The sequence below is a fragment of the Miniopterus schreibersii genome, assembly GCF_964146895.1.
Source record: "Miniopterus schreibersii genome assembly, chromosome: 19".
Classification (NCBI taxonomy): domain Eukaryota; kingdom Metazoa; phylum Chordata; class Mammalia; order Chiroptera; family Miniopteridae; genus Miniopterus; species Miniopterus schreibersii.
In genome coordinates, this window is record NC_138119.1 from 5,847,665 (window position 1) to 5,872,788 (window position 25,124).

The 25,124-nt window shown below is 37.8% G+C and overlaps 1 protein-coding gene across 4 annotated transcripts; it reads right to left on the reverse strand.

Annotated features, from left to right (window-relative positions):
• Positions 1–9,946: 9,946 nt before the first annotated feature.
• Positions 9,947–24,902, reverse strand: LRIF1 (ligand dependent nuclear receptor interacting factor 1). 4 transcript variants are annotated; one of them, XM_081122327.1, is made up of 5 exons: positions 24,374–24,459; positions 23,145–23,545; positions 13,629–15,141; positions 12,189–12,452; positions 9,947–11,341 (listed from the first exon to the last, which is right to left on the reverse strand). In XM_081122327.1, the coding sequence occupies exons 3-5, from the start codon at positions 15,126–15,128 to the stop codon at positions 10,904–10,906; spliced, it is 2,202 nt and encodes a 733-aa protein (XP_080978453.1). In that variant the 5' UTR covers positions 15,129–15,141; positions 23,145–23,545; positions 24,374–24,459; the 3' UTR covers positions 9,947–10,903. The 4 variants fall into 4 exon arrangements, with proteins under 4 accessions (XP_080978453.1, XP_080978452.1, XP_080978454.1 ...); XM_081122326.1 differs by lacking the exon at positions 23,145–23,545 and having other exon boundaries at positions 24,374–24,877; XM_081122328.1 differs by lacking the exon at positions 23,145–23,545 and having other exon boundaries at positions 13,629–15,133; positions 24,374–24,438.
• Between the last annotated feature and the right edge of the window lie 222 nt (positions 24,903–25,124).

A 25,124-nucleotide genomic window follows, 5' to 3' on the forward strand; every position in this document is an offset into this window, starting at 1 on the left:
TCACTATGTCCTCATTCCTATATCTCAAGTGTACATTCCAGGACTCAGACTGATGGGCTTGCCAGCAAGCCGGGAATACTAGTTATCTATTGCTGCACAACAAATTGCCCCAAAACTTAGCGGCTGAGAACAACAGATATTTACTAGCTCACAGTCTTTGTGGGTCATGAACCTGGAAGTAGCTTAGCTGGGTGATCCTAGTCCATGATCTCTCCTATGACTACAATCAACATATGCCAGCCATGGCTGCGGTCATTTCAAGGCTCAGCTGGAAGAGGATTCACGTCCAAGTTCTGTCATATGGCTCTTGGCAGGCAACAGTTCTCTGCCACGTGTGTTCCACAGGGCTGCCTTTGGACTTGACGGTAGGGACACTCAGGAGAGAGCATGACATACACACCCTAACCAAGCCATAGTCCTTTCGCAATCTAACCCAGGCGTGCCATCACATCGGTTCTGCCATATTCTACTCCTCAGAAGCAAATTAAAGAGTGTGACCCGCCCTCAAGGGTAGGGGATTACAACATAATCAAGATACTTTTCTGCTTGAAACTCTTCAATAACTGTGTTTTTCTTAGGATAAAGCTCAGGCTCCTTATTATGTCTACCAGGTCATTCTCACTCTCATACTATGCTTTAGTTATATTAAAGTTTATTCACTCGTCCTTGGCCTTATCAATACTAATCGATTTTCACCGCTCATGCACTGATACTCTTTCTCTGCACAATTCCTACCTCTCCTTTAGCTAAAGAAGGTTTCCCTAGTACTGTAAAGTTTAATATCTATTGAGGTCTTTCCAGGTGTAAGACAGCACACTGACAGCTTTACATAGATCTTCCCATTTAAATATTGACAAAATGTCTCCTGTGTGTACCTCCATAACTAACACACTCATAGAAACTTCATAGATCTTATCACATTTCATCTTAATCACCTATTTATTTGCTTTTATTAATCTTTGGCCTGATCAAGTTAGAAAAAGAGAAAGAAAAGAGATAAATTAATTGTAAATAAAATTTGGGCCACAACCATAGATACAGTTAAGATTTTAAAGCCTGTAGCAGAATATGATTTTTAAAATTTAGGTCAATCACTTTCTTAAAAAATGTAAATGCTACAGATAATTCTCTAAAATAATAGAAATCATACAAATAGGTTAAAAAATAAAAGGATTTCTGTTTCCGGTAAGACAGCAGACAATATTACTAGACTAAACTTCCTACTATAAACAACTAAAATGCTAGATTAAAGCTTTGAAACATTTTATTAAGACCACTGTTGTGCTAGAGAGAAAATAAGGAATACACAAGCCAGAGACCTACTGATGATGTGAACCAGGGAGGTAGGAGAAATTTGAGGGCATTTGCCAAACTAGGTCAACTTGGGTATCAGTTTTCATGGCTCATGGCACATAAAGTACAGGAGGCAAATTTCAGTGTCTGCTTAAGGTGGGGAGTTTAAGTAGAGATCTTTTCTCTTTTAAATCAGAGACCCCAAAGGGCTCTAACTTCAGTGTAAGGGTAAACTAGAAATACCACTCTTTTTCACCAAAGTTTACATGAAAATCTGTCTAAAACTTGGCAACTTAGCAGAGGAAGGCAATACCTTAAGAAGTTGAATCTATAATCTGGCTATCACGTTGACTTAAGTGTAAATGTATAGTGTCTATGTCATCCTCAAACTCTCAAACTAAAAATTTAGTTTAAAGTAGTCCCAAACAATAAGTTATCCCAGGTTCTGGCAAAAAGCTGTAGTAGCAATAATTATATCGGACAAAATAAACTTCAAAACAAAGGCCATGTCCTGGTCAGTATGGCTCAGTTGGTTGAGCATCCTACCATTCACCAAGAGGTTACTGGTTCAATTCCAGGTCAGGGCACATGCCCAGGTTGTGGGCTTGATCACCAGTAGGGGGCATGCAGGAGACAGCCAATCAATGTTTCTTTCTCATCAATGTTTCTCTCTCCTTTCCTCTATCTCTAAAATCAATAAGAACATCTTTTTTTAAAAAAAAGACCACAACCCAGCCAGTGTGGCTCAAAGGTTGAGCATCGACCTATGATCCAGGAGATCGTGGTTCAATTCCCAGTCAGGGCACATGCCCAGGTTGCAGGCTCGATCCCCAGTTGGGGGCATGCATGAGGCAGCCAATCAATGACTCTCCCTCATCATTGATGTTTCTGTCTCTCTCCATCTTCCTTCCTCTCTCTGAAGTCAATAAAAACATATTTAAAAAAACAACAACCAGAACATAACAAGAGACAAAGAAGGACATTACATAATGCTAAAAGGATTGATCCAAGAGAATATAACCCTTATAAACACGTATGCACCCAACATAGGAGCAGCAAAATATATGAAGCAAATCTTGATGGACATAAAGGGAGAGATTGACAGTAATATAGTCATAGTAGGGGATTTTAACACCCCATTGACATCAATGGATAAATCTTCCAGACAGAAAGTCAACAAGGAAACAGCGGCCTTAAATGATACACAAGACCAGATGGATTTAATTGATATCTCCAGAGCATTTCACCCCAAAGAAGCAGAATATACACTTCTCAAGTGCACATGGAACATTTTCTAGGATAGACCACATGTTAGGACATAAAATGAGTCTCATTAGATTTAAGAAGATTGAAATCATATCAAGCATCTTCTATGGCCATAATTGTATGAAACTAGAAATCAATCACAAGAAAAAACACCCTAAAAAACACACAAAGACATGGAAGCTAAATCACATGTTACTGAACAATGAATGGGTTAACAATGAGATCAAGGAAGAAATCAAAAGATACCTTGAAACAAATGAAAATGAGAACACAACCACCTAAAATTCATGGGGTACAGCAAAAGTAGTCCTAAGAGGAAAATTCATAGCATTAGAGGCATACCTCAAAAAACAAGAAAAATTTCAAATACAAAAATCCAACTTTGCACTTAAAAGGAACTAGAAAAACAACAACAAACAAAGCACAAAGTTCATAGAAGAAAAGAAATAATAAAGATCGAAGCAGAAATAGAGTCTTAAAAAAAATACAAAAGATCAATTTAACCAAGAGCTAGTTCTTTGCGAAGATAACTAAGATTGACAAACCTTTACCCAGACTCATCAAGAAACAAAGAAAGAGCGCCTAAATAAATAAAATCAGAAATGAAAGAGAAGTAAAAAATGACTACACAGAAACACAAGGGATTGTAAAAAAAATTATTACAAACTATATACCAACAAACTGGACAATCAGAATGAAATGGATAAATTCCTAAAAACATACAATCTTCCAAAACTGAATCAGGAAGAATCACAAAACCTGAATAGGCCAATACAACCAATGAAATTGAAGCAGTGACAAAAGAAAATCCCAGCACTGTTATTCAAGATAGTACTGGAAGTCCTAGCCACAGCAATCAGACAAAAAGAAGAAGTAAAAAGCATCCAAATTGGAAAGGAATAAGTAAAACTGTCATTATCTGCAGATAACATGATACATAGAGAACCATTAAAATTCCACCAAATACTACTAGAACTGAAAAGTGAATTCAGTAAAGTAGCAGGATACAAAGTAAATATCCAGAAATCGGTTGCATTTTTATACACATGAACTATCAGAAAGAGAGACTAAGAAAACAATCCCACTCACAATTGCTTCAAAAAGAATAAAATAGTTAGGAATAAATTTAACAAAGGATGTAAAAGACCTGTACTCAGAAAACTGTAAGACACTAAAGAAAGAAATTGAAGATACAAACAAGTGGAAGCATATACCATGTTCATGAATAGAAAAAATTAACATCATTAAAATTTCCATACTACCCAAAGCAATCTATAGATTCAACACAATTCCTATCAAGATACCAAAGGCATATTTCACAGAACTAGAACAAATACTCCAAAAATTTATATGGAACCACAAAAAGACCCAAAAAGCAATAGCCATCTTGAGAAAAAAGAACAAAGTTGGAGGAATCACACTACCTGATATCAAACTATAGTACAAAGCCATAGTAATCAAAATAGCATGGTACTGTCATAAAAATAGACATATAAATCAATGGAACAGCCCAGAAATAAACCCACACCTTTACAGTAAATTAATATTTGACAAAGGAAACAAGAACATACAATGGGATAAAGATAGTCTATTCAATAAAATTGAACAGATAGGTTCAAAAAAATGAAACTAGACCACCTTCTTACACCATGCACAAGAATAAACTCAAAATGTATTAAAGACTTAAATGTTATACTCAAAACCATACAAATCGTAGAAGAAAACATAGGCAGTAAAATCTTGGACATTTCCAATGGCGATATTTTTTCTGATAGATCTCCTCAGGCAAGGGAAACAAAAGAAAAAAATAAACAAATGAGACATCAAACTAGAGAGTTTTTGCACAGCAAAGGAAACCATCAACAAAATGAAAAGACAACCCATCGAGTGGGAGAACATATTCACTGATACATTTGATAAGGGGTTAATATCCAAAATTTCTAAAAAACTAACAAAACTCAACACCAAAAACACAATTCAATTTAAAAATGGGCCAAGGACCTAAATAGATACTTCTTCAAAGAGGACAGATGGCCAATAAACATTTGAAAAGATGCTCAACATCACTAATCGTCAGAGAAATGCAAATTAAAACCACACTGAGATATCACCTCACACCTGTCCAAATGGCTACCATCAATAAATCAACAAAAAACAAGTGTTGGTGAGGATGTGGAGAAAAGAGAACCCTTGTACACTGTTGGTGGGAATGCAGACTGGTGCAGCCACTGTAGAAAGCAGTATGGAGTTATCTCAAAAAAATTAAAAATGGAACTTCCTTATGACCCAGTGATTCCACTTCTGGGAATTTATCTGAAGAAACCCAAAACGCTAATTCCAAGGAATATATGCACCACTGCGTTTACTGCAGCGTTATTTACAATAGCCAAGATCTGGAAGCAACCCAAGTGCCCATCAGCTGATGAGTGGATAAAAAAGTTGTGGCACATTTACACAATGGAATACTACTCGGCTGTAAAGAAGAAGGAAATTTTACCCTTTGGGACAGCATGGATGGACTTGGAAAACATTATACTAAATGAAATAAGACAGTCAGAAAAATACAAGCACCATGATTTCACTCATATGTGGAATCCAATGAACAGAATGAACTAACAAGCAAAACACAGACTCATAGATAGAGAGCAGGCTGATAGCTGTCAGGGGGTAGAGGGGTTGGGTGGGAAGGGTGGAGGGATTGAGCAAAAAGAGAAAGAAAGTACTCATGGACACGGACAACAATGTGGGGATTGCAGGGGGAGGGGAGGTGGATGGAGGTGGAGGAGGGATAAATGGTGATGGAAAAAAAAGCTATAAAAAAGGCACGAATTACAAATATAAAGAAGGGAAAGGTGTCCTAGGGATGTCAGAGAAATTAAACACAAGTAAAAGTATTGTAAATAATTTTATGAAAGTACATTAAAAGATTTAATTAAGTCTGGGAAAAATCTTACGAAAATAGTTTTTCAAAGCTATTTCCAGTAGAAAACATAGTCTAATAACTGTTTACAAAACTAAATCAATAGTCAAGAAAATCTAGGACCAGATGGCTTCACTTGTTGAGTTCTACCAAATATTTAAGTAAGAAATTAATCTAATCTTAAATTGTAAAAAGAAATAAAATACTCTCAAGATAAACTTGATACCAAAACCTAAACAAAAATTCTCATGAGAAAGAAAATTATAATCATTCTGTCATGAGATTACATGCAAAAAATCTTTTTTTAAAAAATATGTCTTTATTGATTTCAGAGAGGAAGGAAGAGGGAGAGAAACATCAATGATGAGAGAGTCAATAATCAGCTGCCTCCTACATGCCCCCTACTGGGGAGTGAGCCTACAACCTGGGCATGTGCCCTGACCGGGAATCAAACCGCAATCTCCTAGTCAATGCTCAACCACTGAGCCATGCTAGCCAGGCACATGCAAAAAATCTTAAAGAAAATATTACAGAATTAAGACTACACTAGGAAATCAATGTAATTTACCATATTGACAAAGTAAAGGAGAAAAAACATAATAACCTCAATAGATCCAGAAAAGCACAAAGAGAGAGAGAACTTATGGACATGGGCAACAGTGTGGTGATGGCGAGGCGAGGGGTGAGGCAGAAGAGGGCATGGGGGGATAAATGGTGATGGGGAAAATTAAAGTTTAAAAAAAGAATGCTAGGGCAATTGGTTAACAGTGTGGAAAGAAATGAAATTGGACTCCTGTTCACACCATTCACAAAAATTATAATTATTTTTAGTAATATAATTATTTAAAATACATGCAAATATCTATTACCTTGTAAAAAATAGCTTATTTACCCAATCTTTGAAAGGCAAAATTTCAAAACTCTCAGAAGAAATTACTGGAGAATTTTTTTATAAGTTGAGGGTAGTGTATCAGTCTAAATTCAATCAGAGAAGCCAAACCACTAGAATGTGTAACTATGTGTATATGGGTGGTTATTTATGTGCTTGTAAAAAATATTGTTCCAGGAATCTGGCCATCTTGCCTCCTTGTGAGGAGCTATTTTCTTCCCATCTGATCCTGGAACTTGCAAGTCCACAGGGCAGGAAGTCAGGAAGATTAATGTGGCATGAAGGAGAGCGAGAACAGGCTGGAGCACACAAGGACAAGCTGAAGGCCATGGGGCAGATTGGTATCTGTGTCAGCTCTTGGTGTCTCTGACCTAGATGGTAAGCATGTCCTCCAGAAAGCAGGATTCTTTGTAACAGAGATAAACACAGTCACCTGACCGAGCAGGAGAGGCTAAAGAAAGATCTAGGAGATGTCCTTTCAGACCTGGCCATGCCTCATGCCTACGGGATGAGCCAGTAGATGAGAGACAATGTGTGTGAGCTACAAAATGCTCTTCGCCTTTGCCCTGCAAGTCCTCCACAAGCGTCTCTAACCAGAAATATATGCAAAGGGAAATTCTGGGAAATGTAGTTCAGCCTAGCCAAGCTGACAGTACAAAGGCTCCACAGTAATTAAATTTCGTCTGAACAATTTTCTCAGCCTTTACTGCAGACAGTTTGGCCAGTAATCCAGTAACACATGAAGAGAGGTTCTGCTTTCCTAACAGATCTCCTCATGACTTTTTTTTTCCTGCCCTGGAAACTAGACTGGGCCATTGTAGGTGAAGTGCCTTCATGTGACCATTCATTCTGTATTTTTGTTTACTGAACAGAACAGTCAAAAAGCTCTCCCCTCCCTTACTTGGGTGCAGCTTAAACTCAATTGTATGTCAACATATAACAACAGAATTAAGTAAAATATGCAGAATGTTGATGATAATGAGGGCTATGGGAAAAAAAATATTAGAATATGGAATTCCAGGCGGCTTTTGGGTGCAAAATTAAGCAGGGTGGTGGAGAATGCTTCACTGATAAGGTGACAGTTTAATAAAGACAGAAAGAAAAAGCATGGCCATGCAGTTGGTTACAGGAGGAACAGGTGGTAGTGAGAAAACAAGGCGAAGGCCTGAGGGAGGAATGTGCCTGCGACATTGAAGGAGCAGGAAGCAACTCGTCTAGCTGAAATTCAGAGGGGATGGGGAAGAGGAGACGGGGACAATTAGTGCAGGGCTTTTAGGTCATTGTGTATTATTTGACATTGACTTTGAGTAGGATAGAAAACCACTAGAGGGTTTAAAACAGGAGAGGGAATGTTCTCATTTACACTTTTAAAGCTTTTGTTTTTAAACTTTTTGTTTTGATCTAATTTTAGACTTACAGAAAAGTTGCAAAAGTAGTAGTTTGCTTACATGTCTTATCCCATTATATGCCTAATGCCAACACTTTACATCAAGAACAGAAAATTAACATTGGTGCAATATTAACTAAAATACATTCAAATTTCACATTTTCTTCATTTCTTTTTTTTCTGTTCCAGAATCCCATTCTAGGTCCCACAATGTACGTTTTTGGGTTTTTCTCTCCCTTTCTTAGTCTCTTGCAGTCTGCAAGTTCTTCTCTCTTTCCCTTGTCTTTTATGACCCTGAGACTTTGGAAGAATACTAATCAGTTATTTTTCAACCACTCTCCTATCAGTGGGCATTGAGGTTGTTTCCAGTACTGTGCCATTAAAAACAGTATTGTAATTAATAAACTGCTTAATATTTTTCATATTGGTGGAGGCATATGTTCAGGATAGATTCTTAAAAACAGAATTGCTGGTCCTATTGGTTGAAAGGTAAATACATGTCACTTCGTTAGACACTGCCAAATTTCTCTCGACTAGAATTGTAACAAACTGTATTCCCGTCCACAATGTCCTCGCAGCCTTGTAACAGAACGTGTTGTCATATTCTTAAATCTTTCCCAGCCTGACCAAAGAGAAATGGTATCCGAGTGCTTTTAACTTGCATTTATCCAATTTTGAATCCATTTTTGAACACTTTCATGTTTGAAGATCATTTTTGTATCTTTTATGGTGAATTGTCTGTTCATGTATTTTTCCCATTGTTCTATTGGGTTTTGGGTCCTTTCCCCCCTCCTTATACTTTTAACAAAATCACTTGGCTATAATATGAATGTAAACCAAGAACATTTCCTAACAGTCTCATTGTAGGATATAAAGAAAAAAGAAATCAAGGTGGACTCCCAAGTGTTTCTACTTGAGTAAGTGAAAGCCTGGATTTGGATTTGTCATTAATTGAAGTACAGAGCTTGATTGAGGCAAATTTGGGGTAAGGATGATAACAGAAGCTGGGGTTGGCCTATGTTCATTTTGAGATGCCCATTCGACTTTTTAAAATTTTTTTAAAATATGTATCTTTATTGATTTCAGAGGGAGGAAGAGGGAGAGAGAGAGAAACATCAATGATGAGAGAGTCATTGATCGGCTGCCTCCTGCATGCCCCACACTGGGGATCGAGCCCGCAACCCGGGCATCTGCCCTGACCAAGAATCGAACCGTGATCTCCGGTGTCATAGGCAGGTGCTCTACTGCTGAGCCAGCCAGCGGACTTTTAAGTGGAGATGTCAAGAAGGCTTTTGAAGATACAATGTTGGAGTTCCCAGATATAGATGGCATTTTGATCCATGAGAACCAGACGAGATCATCTCAAGTGAGTAGAGATGTAAAATAAACTCCAACATTACCGAAATCATAGAGAAGGGAAGGAATCAGCCAAAGAGATTGAGAAGGAGCAACCAATAAGGTACAGTAGTAAGAAAACAAGACGACAGTGTCATGGAAACAGAGCAAAGGACAACTTTCAATGACAGTCTGATAAAGTGTCCACTGACCATAAGACAGCAATTGTTGGAGACTTTGGGGAAAAAACCACCCAGCTTTAGTGGAGTGGTAAAGATAAAATCCCAATTCAAGTGAATTTCAGAATGAGGAGTAGGAGTTTGAGAACATCGGCATAGACATATTATGGGAATTTTGTTGTAAAGAATTCAAACCACATTTTGTATCATAAAATACAATGAAAAGAAATATGCGTGCTTGAGGATTTCATGAGCAGCAAAACCTTAATAAGCAAGAAGCAGAAAACTCAAAAGGAGAAAGGCTAAAACAAATGGGTAAAAACTAAAAGAAATGAAATGGAAGATGGATGCACGTAAGAGAAATAAACCAGTCACTGAGTAAAATATTTTGAATAACTCATTCCATGCACATGAATGTCCACAACAGGCACATCTATAAAGACTAAAAAGTGTATTAACAGCTCCTAAGGCTGGAGGGAGGAGGTTCAGGGGAGTGATTGCTAATTACTATGAGGTTTAGGGTGGGGGGTGGCAGTGACGAAAATGTTGTAAAATTAGATGTTGATGTTGCAGAAACTGTGAATAAAAGTCACTGAACCATACACTTTAAAAGAGTGAATTTTTTGATACATAAATTCTGTCAATAAAGCTGTTACAAAAAACAAAAGACAAGAGAATCTAGTTGATAATCACTTTGTATTTGTTCTACTTCTCAGTCTTTTCTGTCAATGTACAGGTTTATTTTACCTTACTTTCGGGGATCTGTTAATCATTTTTTAAAATAATATTTTCTTCCTTCCCCGTTATCCCTATCTCCCCTCCCTCCACTTCCAAACTCTCCAAATCAAAGATAATCAGATAGAAAACTGTTTGCCTCTTTAAAAAAAAAAACCACACATTTGACATCTTTAAAAAGTATTAAATGTGGTCATTGTTCATATTTACTTTTTACACAGTCCAACTTACATATTTCAAAAAAGCATTTGCCTAGAAATAACATATCACGTTAAGTAAACAATACATTATATAGCCTGAATTCTAAAATTCATTTTGGGTTATATAAAGCTATTTTGTAAAAGTTACAAAACAAGTGTCCCTCAGTCTTAAGAAATGTTTAAATTTTTAAATAATGCTGCTATAATACATCTTTTCCATGAAATTAAAAAAGAATTACAATGATGAGCAGAAGGTATCAACACTTCATGGATAAAGGGACTAAGTGAGTACATATACAATCCCAGTGGCAAAGCTAAGTTTGGAGCTGATTTCTTCTCCTGGGTTGTATAATTTCAAGAGTATACCTGAGCAATTTAGCTAAAGATACAAACAATAACAAAAATCCTGCACGAATATTCAAACTTGGGGAATTCTAGTTAAAAATAAAACAAACAAAAAATTAAGACAATTTTTCCTTCCAAAAAAAGCTTTAGATATCCCATGCAGATTATTGAAGTTATATGTGAATCAACCTTTTCTGCATTCCTTAAACAAAATTTTATAATCAACTGATGAAAAAACAAACTTCATATTCAAAGACACTTTCAGAATGCATCTATAGTTAGTTAACTTAATGCAAAAACATATGGTAAAAACGAAGCTAATTCACTGAAGTCTTTACGTATAGCAACATTTTATTATTTTTGGTGCATCTTCTTGCGCATTTCTTCAAGGGCTGCTTCTTTCTCTCTCAGCATCTGCTTAAGTCTTCGTATTTTTTCATCCCGAATGGTTTCCTCTAACTCTGGTGGTGTCATGGGAAAAATATCTTCAGTATAATTTTTAGTAAAGGAATGACTTTGTCCAAAATCTGCATTTGAACTCAATGCAGCTTTCTCCTGGTTCTCACGGGTACAGTGTTCTACCTCAGTTCTCCTGTCTTCTCTGGTTTTGCTGCAGGTTGTAACGACGTTATGGTGTGATACATCTGAAGTTGGTAAAATACAGCTAATGAGTTGGGAACTGGTGACATTAGTTCCTCCATTTAAAGCTGTGTTATAAGCATTCTCGGTTTTTCTCTTCTTTGTGTGATCCATCTTCTTAATGGTTTTTGCTTTTCTTTTCTTATCAAAATCCTGTTGCAATGTTGAGTATGATTCCAATGGAAAAGTAAATTATTAGTACCATTTATAGAGTGTGCTCTGGAATTTAACAAGTTTGTAGGTACAAATACATAGTAATTAAATTCAACTCAACAAAATATATTGAGAACAACTGCAAGAGATTAATATTTATGGCATCAAAAAAACAGCAATGCCCCAATGACTTTCACTGAGAATAAATTACTGAATTCACATTTTCCTGCTTAAGTATTAGAATCTATACTGATCTACTACCAAAATATAATAGCCATTTGTGAAGAACCTGAGAATTAGAATAGATTTAGTTTTTTCCCTTTTAATGGTAGGCACATAGTAAAGATTTTCATTAAGAAAGACTGATCTCTGATCCTATAAGTAGAATAATAGTAGACAAAGTTACAAGGATGCTTCTTTTCACCATTGTTGACCATGTAGATTTCTTAAGATGTTGGTATTAAGAGTAATCCTGCAATGAACATCTGCATGTTTACATTTTCCCTACACTTGGATTCTTTATTTTAGATAGGGTCTCCATAGTAGTATAACTAATTAAAAAGCGATGGCCACCCAAAAATAAAAAGCTATGGCCACTTCCTTATAATTTTATGATGAAAAAATAAACAGTGGGTGAATAAATACACTTACCATTAATTAACCAGGGATGCATTTTTACCTGTGTATATATGGTTCTTTTTAACACCATTCTGGTATAATACATAGATATTAGATATGCAAAGTTGGTAACTATTATTAAAACATAAGACTCAGAAAACAAATCAAGAAAATTAACACACTCATCTCTCTCTGGAGTACCTACAAAGAACACTTGAAAATCTATTACCTGTTTTCTCTCTTCCTCCTTCACTATAAACTTTGTCTCTCTGTCACTCTTCACCAAACTCCTAAAGGAATCAAAACCTTCTCCAGCATGCAAACGGTCAGGAATCCGAGTAAGGCATATTCTCAAATCTTTAGTGAGACCAAATAGCTTTTTAAATTCAGCATCAGTCTTCAGATATGCCTTATTGCTTCCTCCTTGAGAATTTTTCTTGTCATTTCTTTCTTGAGTAACTTTTCCTAATGTTGATGCCATCTCACTCTGGATCTGAAATTAGGAAAAGAAAACACACAAACAATACTGCCCATTACTTAAGCTATTTTATCAGACTGGCAACTAAGTGATTACCTCATCTTACTTCAAGCATGCTTTAAAGTCCTAAATGGTTGGTTTGCATTACCCTTGCTTTACCACCCTCACTCGGAAAACTGAACTGAACTGAATACACTTAAAATGTTCCCATGCAATTTCTCATTTACTTCACTTTCTCACACTAGAAAGGTAACAGGCACTCAGTTCTCAAACAACTGAAATGAGAATACAGACTAATGACAAGTTAAAAATAACCTATGTGACATTAATTAGACATTATAGTCTTCTGAAAAAGTCTTATGCCTTTAACAAATCTTATATTTAATCAGAATTTACCTCCTTACATCTCTGGAGTTCAATAAATTCTGAACTGAAAGGTGAGAAACACTGGCATTTTTAAACAGACCTCTAAGTGAGGAAAAAGTGGGTACAAATATTTAGTTAGCACAGAAACACTATCTTAAGTAGAACAGAAAGGTCCTATGTGGGTATGTTGGATAACTGGATGAGGAATCAGAAAGGGCTTAAAAAAAAGGGAAAACTTGTTTACTAAAAAAATCCAATCATAGAGGCTGATAATCCTATTTCCACAAATGACTTGAAAGGTACTGATTGTCCTACCCTTTCCACCATCTACCTTGAAAAATTGCCAGATAACTATATTCCACCACAAAACAAGCAAAACCCTCCAGCTCTCCTATATGCATAATATTGATCTCTTCATATACTAAAAGTAGGCTATTAAATATCTACGTAGCCATGTATATGTATGCATGCGTGTACAAATGTGTGCATATATGCACACACAATTTTACTGAGCTTTTAATTCACATTATTCCTCTCCCAACTCTTCTAAACCTTGTTGCTCTGTGACTTCAATTTTGTTTTAAAGATTTAGGAATGCCTAATGATTCAAGACAAAGATATTGCTTGGACTCTCAATTATACTCCTCAAACATTTCCTTCAGATAAAAGCTTTGACTTAAGTAAGCATTCATGTGTGTATGGTATGTGTGTGATGGAGTGGAGGATGGGAGAAGAGGGGAGAAAGGTATTATAGATAACTCTGACAATTAAAAAAGAAAAATTTTCTATATAGATAAAAACACCACCCTGGCATGGGAAAATTACCTTTGGTTCTTGGTCTCTGAAAACACACTGTTGTGAAGTAATACTTGTTGCATCAACAGAGGAACTTATTTTCTCTATGCTCTGGATGATATTTTCTTTTTGGGGGGCATTTTGTCCTGTACTAAGTCCATGTGGAAAGTCTGCCTTTATGAATAAAGTCTTACTCTGTTTTAAGTAGTTAATGGATGGGTTCAGATTATTTGGGTTTAGGATAGAAAGAGATGGTGTCTCCACTTTTTTATTCTTCTCTGCCCTTAGCGTGGCCATGGAAGCAAGCTGGGTGTTTGAAAGTGATTTTGTCTCCATCTGGGAAGATTTATTTTTAGCCAAAACAAAATTGACAACCTCTCTGGATATTTCTGTGACTGGACTTGAACTCACTATCTGTGATACATCTTTTCTTGGTGGAATATCAGGAGAAACAGAATTCTGTTGATCAATTTGTGACGGCAAAACATCTGTCCCCTTTTTAGCCAACAGATAGATTTTCCCATTACACATAACCAAAGCATTATCTTTAATAGGCATACTTTTGGATTGTGCCCCACTAGGACTGATGGTACTTAATGGTGGCATATTTATAGTATTATCTCCCAAACTTTTCTTTTCTACAAAACTTTTTAAAATCTGTGAAGCCACATTATTTGAAGACTTAACAGGAACAAGAGATGGAGTACAAGGCTGTAGATTGTCTTGAAAAATCCATTTCACTGGAGCAGCTTGAGAGTGCTGACCACCTTTTAACTGGGTCTCTCTTGCAACCTTCACTGGAAGGTGTGTGGCATTTAGCATCACTGGTTTTGCTACTTCTGTAGCAGGTTTTGGGTAAATGTGTTGTAAGTTCTTGGTAACTACATTTTTCACTGTTTTTACAGGAGATACGTAAATAACAGATGGTATCTGGGAGGCCTCAATTGTTCCTGAGGTGCTTGTGGTGGTGGCTGCAAGTATCTTTTGCTGAACTGAAGGAGGCAATGACGTCGCTGGTACAGATTTCACTTCAGCATGGGCTGGAATCTGTAAATGATGCCCAGAAGGCAAAACTGGAGGTTTCACAGTCATTGGGAGGCTCTGAGTATTTACTAAAATATAAGATGAATCATTTTGTGTTGAGGAGGAAGAAACAGCCAATGTTTGCATGGCGAGTCCATCAATTTTCACACCATGACTCTGAACTTTAGAAACTGATGAGGTAAAAGTCTCAGATCCCACAGTAGTAACTCTAACTTTTTCTGCTGTATCTACTGTTCTTGTAAATAAATAGTTTGAAGAACTGGCTGGCTGAAAAATGGGCAATTGAGCTGATGATGCACTTGTGGAAGAGCTGGAAATCTGAGTCTGAAAAGTAACTTGAACTGGGCTTCCTGTATTCCCTTTCAAAGCATCAGACATAACTGAAGATTGAACTAGTGGTATAAGATTTCCAGAGAAATTAGGAATTGGAAGTAATTGCAGAAGATTTTTTCCATCCGAGCCAACCGTCTGAACTACTTGGTACATGCAGCCTGAAACACTTAAAAGAACATGAGTAAATAAATACAACATACTACATGGTACATACATTTTATTTAAAACCAAATATTTGCAAATATTTAAAAATATATATATATAAAATATAATAAAAGTATGTTATTTGTCACTTTGATTTTTCAAAGTGAAATATTACAAAACAAAGATTTTGAAGAAGTAGAAGAAACAGTGAGAGATATGATCACAGCTTTTAGATTTCATATGATTAGGCAACAGGTATGAGAGAGGAACGTTTATTCCTAAAACTGTAAGTAGTTTTCTAATGTTTTACCCTATATAAAATTATGTCTACTAAAATATGCTCCTCAAACTATTTGCATCCTCCGCCTCCTTTTTCCTGGATTCTTTCCTCCTGTCCTCCTGCTTTACTTTTACTGACCGGATTCTCATTTTACTGCCCCCCTGCCCCAATCTGTTGTGTTCCTCCCACTGACAATGGCTCAAGCTCTACAGTTAGCCACCCTTCTTTTGCTAAGGCATCTCTTATGGCGATACCTTAGTGTGCCACATTTCTAGAGACTAAACTGAGTCACTCAAGTAGGAACCATTTTCTTCTTTGATTTATTAATTGTTCTCAGCACATCTGAAGTTTGGTGCTAAACAGTCCTTGGTATGGCAATTACTCATAATAGTTCCGATTGCCTGTCAACTGTTATATAACTGCAATGTCATTTCAGCTGAACGGCTTTCAATAAACGTGGAACACACTGAAAGTCAATCATTTTTTATTTATTTTAGTAATTTTTATAATCTAGCCAATTTTGATCTAGATACTTATGAGCTATTTCTTAGCACAGATTGTCTGACTTTTTTTTAAAATCCCATACCAATCTCTGTATAATCAATTATTTGTAGATTTCTTGAATGCAGACACCTCAAGTTATTTATACCTGAAACTATCTTTCGTTCCTAAAAAATACCAAGACCTCATGGGACTCAAGGCACATGTTATTTCTCTACCTAGGTACTCCTCTCCCACCCATGTAACTCCAGTCTCAGCATAAATGATATTTCTCAAGTATCTGACCACCTTAACTACCCTTTCCCCTCCTTCATAGTCTAAAATATTACACCTGCTGATTTCCTTCATGGGACATATCACAAGTTGTCATCATGTCTTTATTAATCTGTTTGTTCACTTGTCTGTAGACTGTCTCTCGTGCTCAATTCTAGCAATATGAGTGCAGAGCCAACGCTGTATAAAACCAGTGTGCCTTTATATGACTAAGATCAGTGAAGAAAAAAATGTAAGGGTAAAAAATAATAATCAGAATTCTCAAAAGTATAAAGGTGTGTATACTGCATATAGGTGTTTTTAAACCTTAGGTATTAATAAAAATCAAATCCAAAATCCTATACATCCTAGGAAGCACTGGAACACAGTTTTACCTTTCTGCAACCCAAAATAATATAACTACACCTTACAAATATTTAAAACAGCTTTCTGGCTACTTGATATTGCTTCAATATTTATATTTACTTTTGGTAAATGAAAAGTTAATCTCTAAAGAGAAGCATGAACATAAAGAAAAGTGAGAATTCTTGTTTTTTGGGTTTGAAGAGGAAAACCCACCTCATCACCTCCCCACACCCGAAAAAGCATATATAAGCTGGATCAGAACTTAGCATCTTTTATGGTTCAGACATCAGGCTCAGGTATGGGAAAAGGGTAAGTAAAGTACAGCCTGTGGGCGAAATCTGGCCTCCTCCCTGATTTTGTGCAGTCCACAAGCTAAGAGTGGTTTTTATGTTTTAAATAATTTTAATTACAAGAATATTTTGTGATATAAAAATTTTATGAGATTCAAATTTCAGTATCCATAAATAAAGATTTATTAGTACGCAGTTGTGCTCATTTTTTTTCATATACTGTATATGACTGCCTTCATGCTACAACAGCAGAGTTGAGTAGTTACGGCAGAGATCATATGGCCTGCCAAAGCCTAGAATATTTACTACCTGGCCCTTTACAGAAAATGTTTGCTTGCATCCCATCTAGTTCAAACCACAATCCCTAAAAGAACTTAAACTTCCTGGTACGTGATAAATGATGTATTTAAATGAGTACAAAACTGCCCGCTGCGCCTTTTCTTAAAACATTCTCTTCCCAAGGCTTTCTGGATATGACACTCTCCTACCTCTGTAGTGACTCCTCAGTCTTCTTTGCCAATTCATCCCTACTTGAATCAACCTTCGAATGTTGGAATTCACCAAAGCTTAGACTGAATTCTTCTCTTCCTACTCTGTAAGCTTTCCCTAGATGATTTTACATGCATGACTTCAATTAAATTACCATTTGTGTAACAACAAGTCAAATATTCATCTTAGCTCTTTTGAGAGTCAGGCTTATATCTCCAGCTTCCCTCATGACATCTCCATTTAGAATCTCAAATGCACCTAAAACTCAACATGGCCTTTTCCAGTGTTTTTCACTCCTTTTGTAAATGGCATCCATTTATCTCAGATGTCTAAGTCAGAACAAGTAATTCCTGCTTTCTTACCATCTATATTCAATCACAAAATCCTGTTGCTATTATCTCCTGTATCTCCCTTGATCTGTTTGTTTCTTTTCAAAATAACTGTTTCACTCTAGTCCAAGCAAACATCATCTCTGGCCTAGACTATTACAGTAGCTTTATAACTGATCCTTTCTTCAGTCATATCCTCTCCCCTTCAAACTGGCATGCTACAGATGGCCTTTCCCTGCTCAAAACATTTCAGTAGCTTCCCACTTTCTTTAAGCAGTAGAAAGAAAACAAGAGAGATTTTGAGGCAATGGAAACCAAAGGAAGAGAGTTTCAAGAAAATTGGGCAATTCTATTAAAAGTTTCTGAGAGGCCAAGTAGAACACAGATTAAAAATGTACACTGGAATGAATGGCACGTGTCATTGATGGCTTTAAAAGAGCACTTTGGTGGGGAAAGAAGTTGCTGAAGCGTGAATATGGAGAAAAGATATGAAGAGAGCGAGTATAAGAGCGGGTACAGACAACTCTCTTACGAACTTTCACTGTAAAGGGAAGAGAAAGGCTGGCAAACAGCCGGAGGCTAAAAACAGGGTGAAAGGTCTTCCCTCTTTTTTTTTTTTAAAGCTTCGAATAACCAGAACATGTATGAATGCTCAAGTGAGTCATCAAGAGGAAGAGACTGGTAGTAAAAGAAGATAGCAGGATAATTAAGTGTAAGGTTTGATAAGGAGGTAGGAAATGGGAACCAGAAGACAGGGTGGAGGGACTGAACCTTAGAGAGAGCTGGAGAAACATCTCCTTTTGCTGGAACTGGAAGAGACGTTACTAGGTACATTTGCAGGTAAGTTTATAGCTTTGGTGTCAGAAGGTTGAGGTAGTTCTTTTTTGTTGTTGTTAATCCTCACACAAGGATATTTTTTCCACTGATTTTAGAGAGAGTGGGAGGGGGAGGGACAGAGAGAGAGAGACATCGAATCTGTTGAATCAATGTGAGAGAGAGACATCGATTAGTTGCCTCCCACACTTGGACTCAGGGGCCGGGGACCAAGCCTGCAATGGAAGTACGTGCCCTTGACTGGTATCGAACCCATGACCTTTCAGTCTGTGGGCTAGAGCTCTAACTACTGAGCCAAACCAGCCAGGGCAAAAGGTTGAGGTAATTCTGAGCTAATGGCTTTTATTTTGTCTATGAAAAAGGGCATGATATCATCTGCTAAGAATAAGAGCAAAAACAGAGAGATCTGAGGAGAATCAAAAAGATTTGGAACAGTCTTTGTTCGAGAATCAGATGAGCTAAGAAAATCTATTTTCAGCCCGGCCGGGCATGGCTCAGCGGTTGAGCATCAACCTATGATCCAGGAGATTGAGGTTCGATTTCGGTCAGGGCACATGCCCGAGTTTCGGGCTCGATCCCCAGCAGGGGGCATGCAGGAGGCAGCGCATCAATGACTCTCATCATTGATGTTTCTCTCTCTCTCCCTGAAATCAACAGATATATTAAAAATATATATGTATATGATCCAACTGATTCTCCAGGAAAGTACAGTAGGGTGCCTTGGTTTTTGAACATCTCTGTCGATGAACATTTCGGTTTATGAACTCGGTAAACCCGGAAGCAAATGCTTCGGTTTTCGAACATGCCTCGGAAGTCGAACATGCCACACAGCTTCCGCTGAGGGCAAGATCCTGAGGCCTAGCTGTTGGCTGTTGATCTCTCGGTCTTCTGGAACGGATTGCATTCGAAAACCGAGGTACCACTATAACTGCTTTCCAGAACAAAATTTTAAAAAAAGAAAATCTATTTTCAAATATAATCACTGATCTTTTTTCCTCTCTTCTCTTCTCTCTCCTCCAAAAAAGGAAAATATAGCTTCTTCTATGTCAGTGTATCAGTAGAAATTCACACAATCTACCAGAGACCATAAATTCCTTAAAGGTAGATTATCCTATTTATATCCATATCCTCTACACCTAATACAGCAACTGGCACACTGTAGGCAATGTAGCTGAGTTGAATTCTACAAGCTATAATAAAAAATAAAAAAAATCCATGATTTCCTAGTAACAAATGGAATGAGTTCTAAAAATTAAACTGAAATGCAAAATGCTAACAAGAAAAGTGATAAATCAGGGTGAAATTCATACTTCTTCAATCAATATACTTTTTTTTCAGATCTAGAAGAGACTTTCCATTTAAGAGACTAACTAAAAACCCTATAAAGTTTCTGTTATCTTAAAGATCACATTCTGCTACCTAATGTCAGAACTCAAACTAGAATCAGACTGTGTATCCCATGCTCTGGTTCAGTCACTTGAAAAGAAATATGAACATGCTAATTAGCTTAAACCAGCTGGGGTTTGAACTGAAACTCCATCAGAAAAATAACACAGTTTAAGGCTTTAAAAGAGAAAACAGGGATACAATAGAAAGATTATGGGCTTCTAGTCTCTACTCTTCCAATTATTAGTTGACTGACTGGTAAATTTACTTAATGTCTTTGAATCTGTCTCTTCATTTGTTAAATGGGGCAATAGACTTGCTTTGAGAAGTAAATGAAGGAACTGGCTGGGACTAAGATAACCAATATATACCATTAATATGTACTTGGGGTCCAAGAATAGGCAAATTAATCAGTCTTGAAAACATGAGAACTTTAATAAAAGGTATATTAAACATATATATATTATATAATTGACACCTTTTACTAATCCAATATTGGTATGAAGCATTCACGTATTAGAAATGGAATGATAAAAATTTTGCTGGCTAATAAACATTTTGTAGATATTTTTGCAAAATATATTTTTTCAACTGCTAAGAGATCTTTTTCCATATTACTATTTAACATTGTGTACTTACATAATATACATAAGTACATAATGTAATAATATATATACCGTATGTTATATACATAATAGATATTATAACGAATACTCATCATTAATCTAATCCTAATGAACAGACCAGCAAGGTGGGTATTGTCATTCCTATTTTACAGTTGAGAAAGAAGAGGTTTAATAATATTAAATAATGTATTCAGAATTACATGCTCTCTTGGGCAATCTCATCCATTTTCTTGTTTACTTTAGCATAACCCCAATATATCAGGGTCCAAAAAGTTCAACTGCATAAAATGAGAGATTAATGAAAAATAGATTTCAGCTAGCCTGCATGCTATGTCTGTCTCTCTTTCTCACACACACATCACAAAAGTAAACATAACACCTACACTGTATAAAACCAAATGCACACTAAATTGGCAATGGAACATTATTTAACCAAAGCAAGCCCCCAGCTAAGGACACTCATTTTAACTTCCCATTTAAGAACAAAGGGTTAAAGGCGGATAGAAGCCAACTGACAATCACATGACATCCTAATTCCTATTATTGTGGGATGTATTATCATGGGCTTTTATTATAATACCTCTAAGCTGATGGCTCACAAGCCTTTATTTTCAGCTGAGTTTCAGATTCAGATCTCTCTCAGATGGCTTTCTTGACAAGTTCCTCATCTCAATTTACTAGTATCTACCCAGAAAACTGGCATCACAATAGATTCTCTTTTCTTCCTGCCAATTCACTAACAAGGTCTGCCTACTGTCTCTGCTATATTTCTTTGAATCCAACCTTTACTTTATATCAGGTAGTTCAGGCCCTAAGCATCGTGAAAGGACAACTAAAGTAGAATCTTTAGATGCCTGATCCCTCACCCTCAAATCCAAACTACCATCAGTTATCTAAAATGCACAGGTGACCATGACAGTCCTTTTCTTAAATCCTCTAATCTTTAAGAGATAGTCTAATGTCTTTAGCAGGGCAAACCAAACCCTTACATGCTATCTATCCTGCTTGTAGTACAGAATCAAACAATACTAATTATTAATAAGCCATACTGGTACTTTATTTTACCAATTCCCTCTGCCTGCGCATAGCATGCATTCCTCTTTTTTGCTGTTAATCCTCACCCAAGGATATTTTTTTCCACTGATTTTTTTAGAGAGTGGAATGAAGGGAGGGGGAAAGAGAAACATTGATGTGAGGCACCTCGATCGAACCCGCAACCCAAGTACATGCTCTTGACCAGGAATCAAACCCAAGACCCTTCAGTGTGCAGTCGACACTCTAACCACTGAGCCACACGGGCCAGGGCACCTTCATTCATTTCTAATTGAACAGCTGATACTTACATTCCCCAACTCAACTGCTCTAGAAACCTTTCCTACAATTCTCGTTCTCTATGCCCTAATAACATCCTGTGCACAACACTATTAAAAAAATGTTAACACATCATTCCCCTCTAGACTGTAAGGTTTTTCAGTCATGGCCTGTACCCTATTCTTTAATTGGTCTCTCCGTTTAGCACAGTCTATCACAGAGTAGGCACTCATTGAATGCTACCAAATGTTTGAAATATACTGATAGTAAGTGGTGAGCTAGGATATAAACCTAGGTCTCTATTATCTCCAGTTTACCTTCTTTCCACTATACTATTCTGACTCCTGCTTTGCTCTTTGTTAATAAAGCCTAAATCAGTCCTAGCCGGTTTGGCTCAGTAATTAAAGCATCAGCCCTTGGGCTGCAAGGGTCCCGGGTTCAATTATAACCAAGGGCATGTACCTCGGTTGCAGGCTCAATCCCTGAACCTGGTTGTCTAAACAATAACCTTTCTGTATCACATTACTACAAAAAAATTATAAAAGGAAAGCAGTAACTCAAGAAAATTCAAGTATCTATAGAAAACAAAACAGAAATCATAGTCATTTTAAATTTATGAAGAAAATTTAGTATCATCAAAAATATTATCAAAAATATAAGAAAACAAAGCTTCCAATCAAGAACTGACAGTAATCAAATTACTTACAAAATTCTATTTTGAATGCAGACTGTTACTTACAAAAGAGAATAGAATCTAATATGCAACCAATAACCAAAGTAAGTGGTTTGAAGAAATAAATGCATTTGAAGATGAAAACAATGCATAAATCAATGAGTCAATGAACTCCAAGTGACTTATGAATGTAATCAAAACGTAATTCAATCTGCAATGTCTTATGAAATGCCAAAGAGAGATAGTCAAAGGGTTAGAAACAGGATGAAAAAGTTAAAAGTACACCATAAATAAAAATGGAAAGTTCTTACTCTTATTTCTGATGTTAAGAACAAATGCAATCCTGAAACAAATTGTGTTAAGTTAGGGTAAGTCAGATGTCACCAATATCGAGGTACTAAAACAAGGCAAAAGGCATAAAGTCATTAAAAAGTAATCCTACTTTTGCAGATCCACACAGAGCACTCTCTCTGCCTCTCCCGGCAACACCCACCAAAAATAACCCAACGAGCAACATACAAACACAAAAGCTGGCTCTTTTGATGGTTTGAAACACAATAGTTCTTTCTTGGCAGTTCTTCAATATTATATTGTTTCAGCTCACCGCATTTTAGAATGTTACGCATGCTTTTTAAAAGTCTTTATTACAATCAGGTTTTGAATCTACTTGTAATGAAAGGAAACCTACTTCTTCAGCCACAATTCGTACGGAAGTAACGCTGTATTCTTATAACAAGAACAACATTAAAATAGCGCTTTTCTACTTTTCCTATTTTACATATATTCACTCTTTTAATCCTTAAACTACCTCTAGGCGGCCTTATTTACAGAATGAAAACCGAGGTACTTAGCCTCACGAAGCTAGGATTCAACCTAGGCAGTTTGATTTTCTTCGTAAATCCTCTTGCATGAATTTTAACATCTTAACTTCCATGCTTTTCTTCTTCACATTTTCCTTCTGCAGAGACCCATTAACTTTTTTTGTCACCATTTATTACAGGTCCACTAACCGTGGAGTGAGTGAACAACTTCAAACATTCTACCGGAGCTAACAGTTTTGTTCCCGTTTCACTTGTCGATTAATAGAAGCTTCAAAAACAAAAACAAAAACAAACAAAAAAAAAAAACTACTGAGTTAGGGATAAACAACTTTCTAAACTTACGCATCAGTACGTCTTTAACACCGGCATCTCCCCACCTCAAACACAGTTCTTTCACATAGACATCCAGTTAGAGACGGCATTCGCTCTACCCTGCTTCAAAGGCGCTGTTCCAAAAGCCTGGTTTTTACATGAGAATTTCCGGGTGTTTTGGTTTTTTGTTTTTTTTTTTTTTTGGTTTTGGTTTAACTTCTCTTTCTCTCCACATAAAGCTGTTATTTGAAATTTTTAAAACAATCGATTCCCTTATTCTAGGACAATTTTTCCGTTTCTAAATTCATATACGCTTATCAACGACACAAACACCTCCTGCGCTCCTCACTCCCTGAAACGAGGGCTATTTTCACTGCGGGTCCAGCGCCACCTAGGCTGTACTTGCTACTCCGCGCAGGTCGCCGCTTGTTTTTCCTGCGAGTGCGCGAGAACCTTCCAGAAGGGTTCGGTCACACAGGAGCGTCGGCCATGTTGGTTTTCCTCGCCCGTGGAGCTCTATTCTGTCCGCCTATGAACGCGGAGACGCCGGGCCGGGGGCGGGGGCCGGCCGCGTTCGGCTCCGAGGAGGGTTTAGGTTTCCCAGGAGGATGCGCTCTAAGGGCTCTAACCGCCCGAGAGGCGAGCGCCTCCCCTGAGGCGGCTCCCCCCGCGGGGCGCGCTCCTCCGAACGGCGGGGTGACAGGAAACGACGGCCGACTCCACATCCTGCCGAGAGACGGGCGCGGGGCGGGCGTGCGGAGGGAGGTCGGAAACCTGTACTTACCAGTGCGAGGCGCTGCCCGACTTTTCCTCGGCGGCTTTCAAGAAGACTCCCTGTAGGTTATTGGACATTTTAGCGGGGTGGGAGGGGCCAGCACATCCAACAAAGTGGGCAGTGGGGGACCGGGGTCCTCCAGGGGGCGAGAATCGGCAAAAAAAAAAAAAGGTTGGGGGGCAGCTGCCCCGCAGGAACTCTGACGGGGGTGCGAAGCTGAAAAGAGGGCGATGACGAGTTTCTCCAGAGGGCGTAGCTCCGAGCCTCCGGGGGAGGCGGCGCAGCCACCGGAAACGGAAGAATGGGACGCGGCAGCCGGCGCCCGCCCGGCCCAGGGCTTGGAGAGAATCAGCCCGAGTCTCCGCCCCCCAAGGCTCACCGCTTCGCTCCAGAGCCCGGCAGGGTCGGCGCAGGAGGCGTGGCCTTAGTGGCACCGCCCCCAGCGGGGCCGGGTCCTCGGTGAAGACCGCGCCCACTGAGGCCGCCAGCCGAAGCGAAGCTCAGCCGGCGGCCTCCGGGATCGTCACTTCCGGTGGTCAAGGTGATTGGCTCGCTAAAGCCCCGCCTTTACAACGCGATCCAATCGCAAGTGCAGCTTGCTATCTCTTCTTCCGGATCAAGGAATGAATCGCCACAGAGATTTCTCCAATTACCTACGCAAAATAAAATGTTTCCGGGGTCAGTTGTAAATTTTCTGCCTCGCTGTTCGCCGTGAGTGTCCTGTTTCCTCGCCGGCCAGACTTCCGAGGGCTCTTGGAAA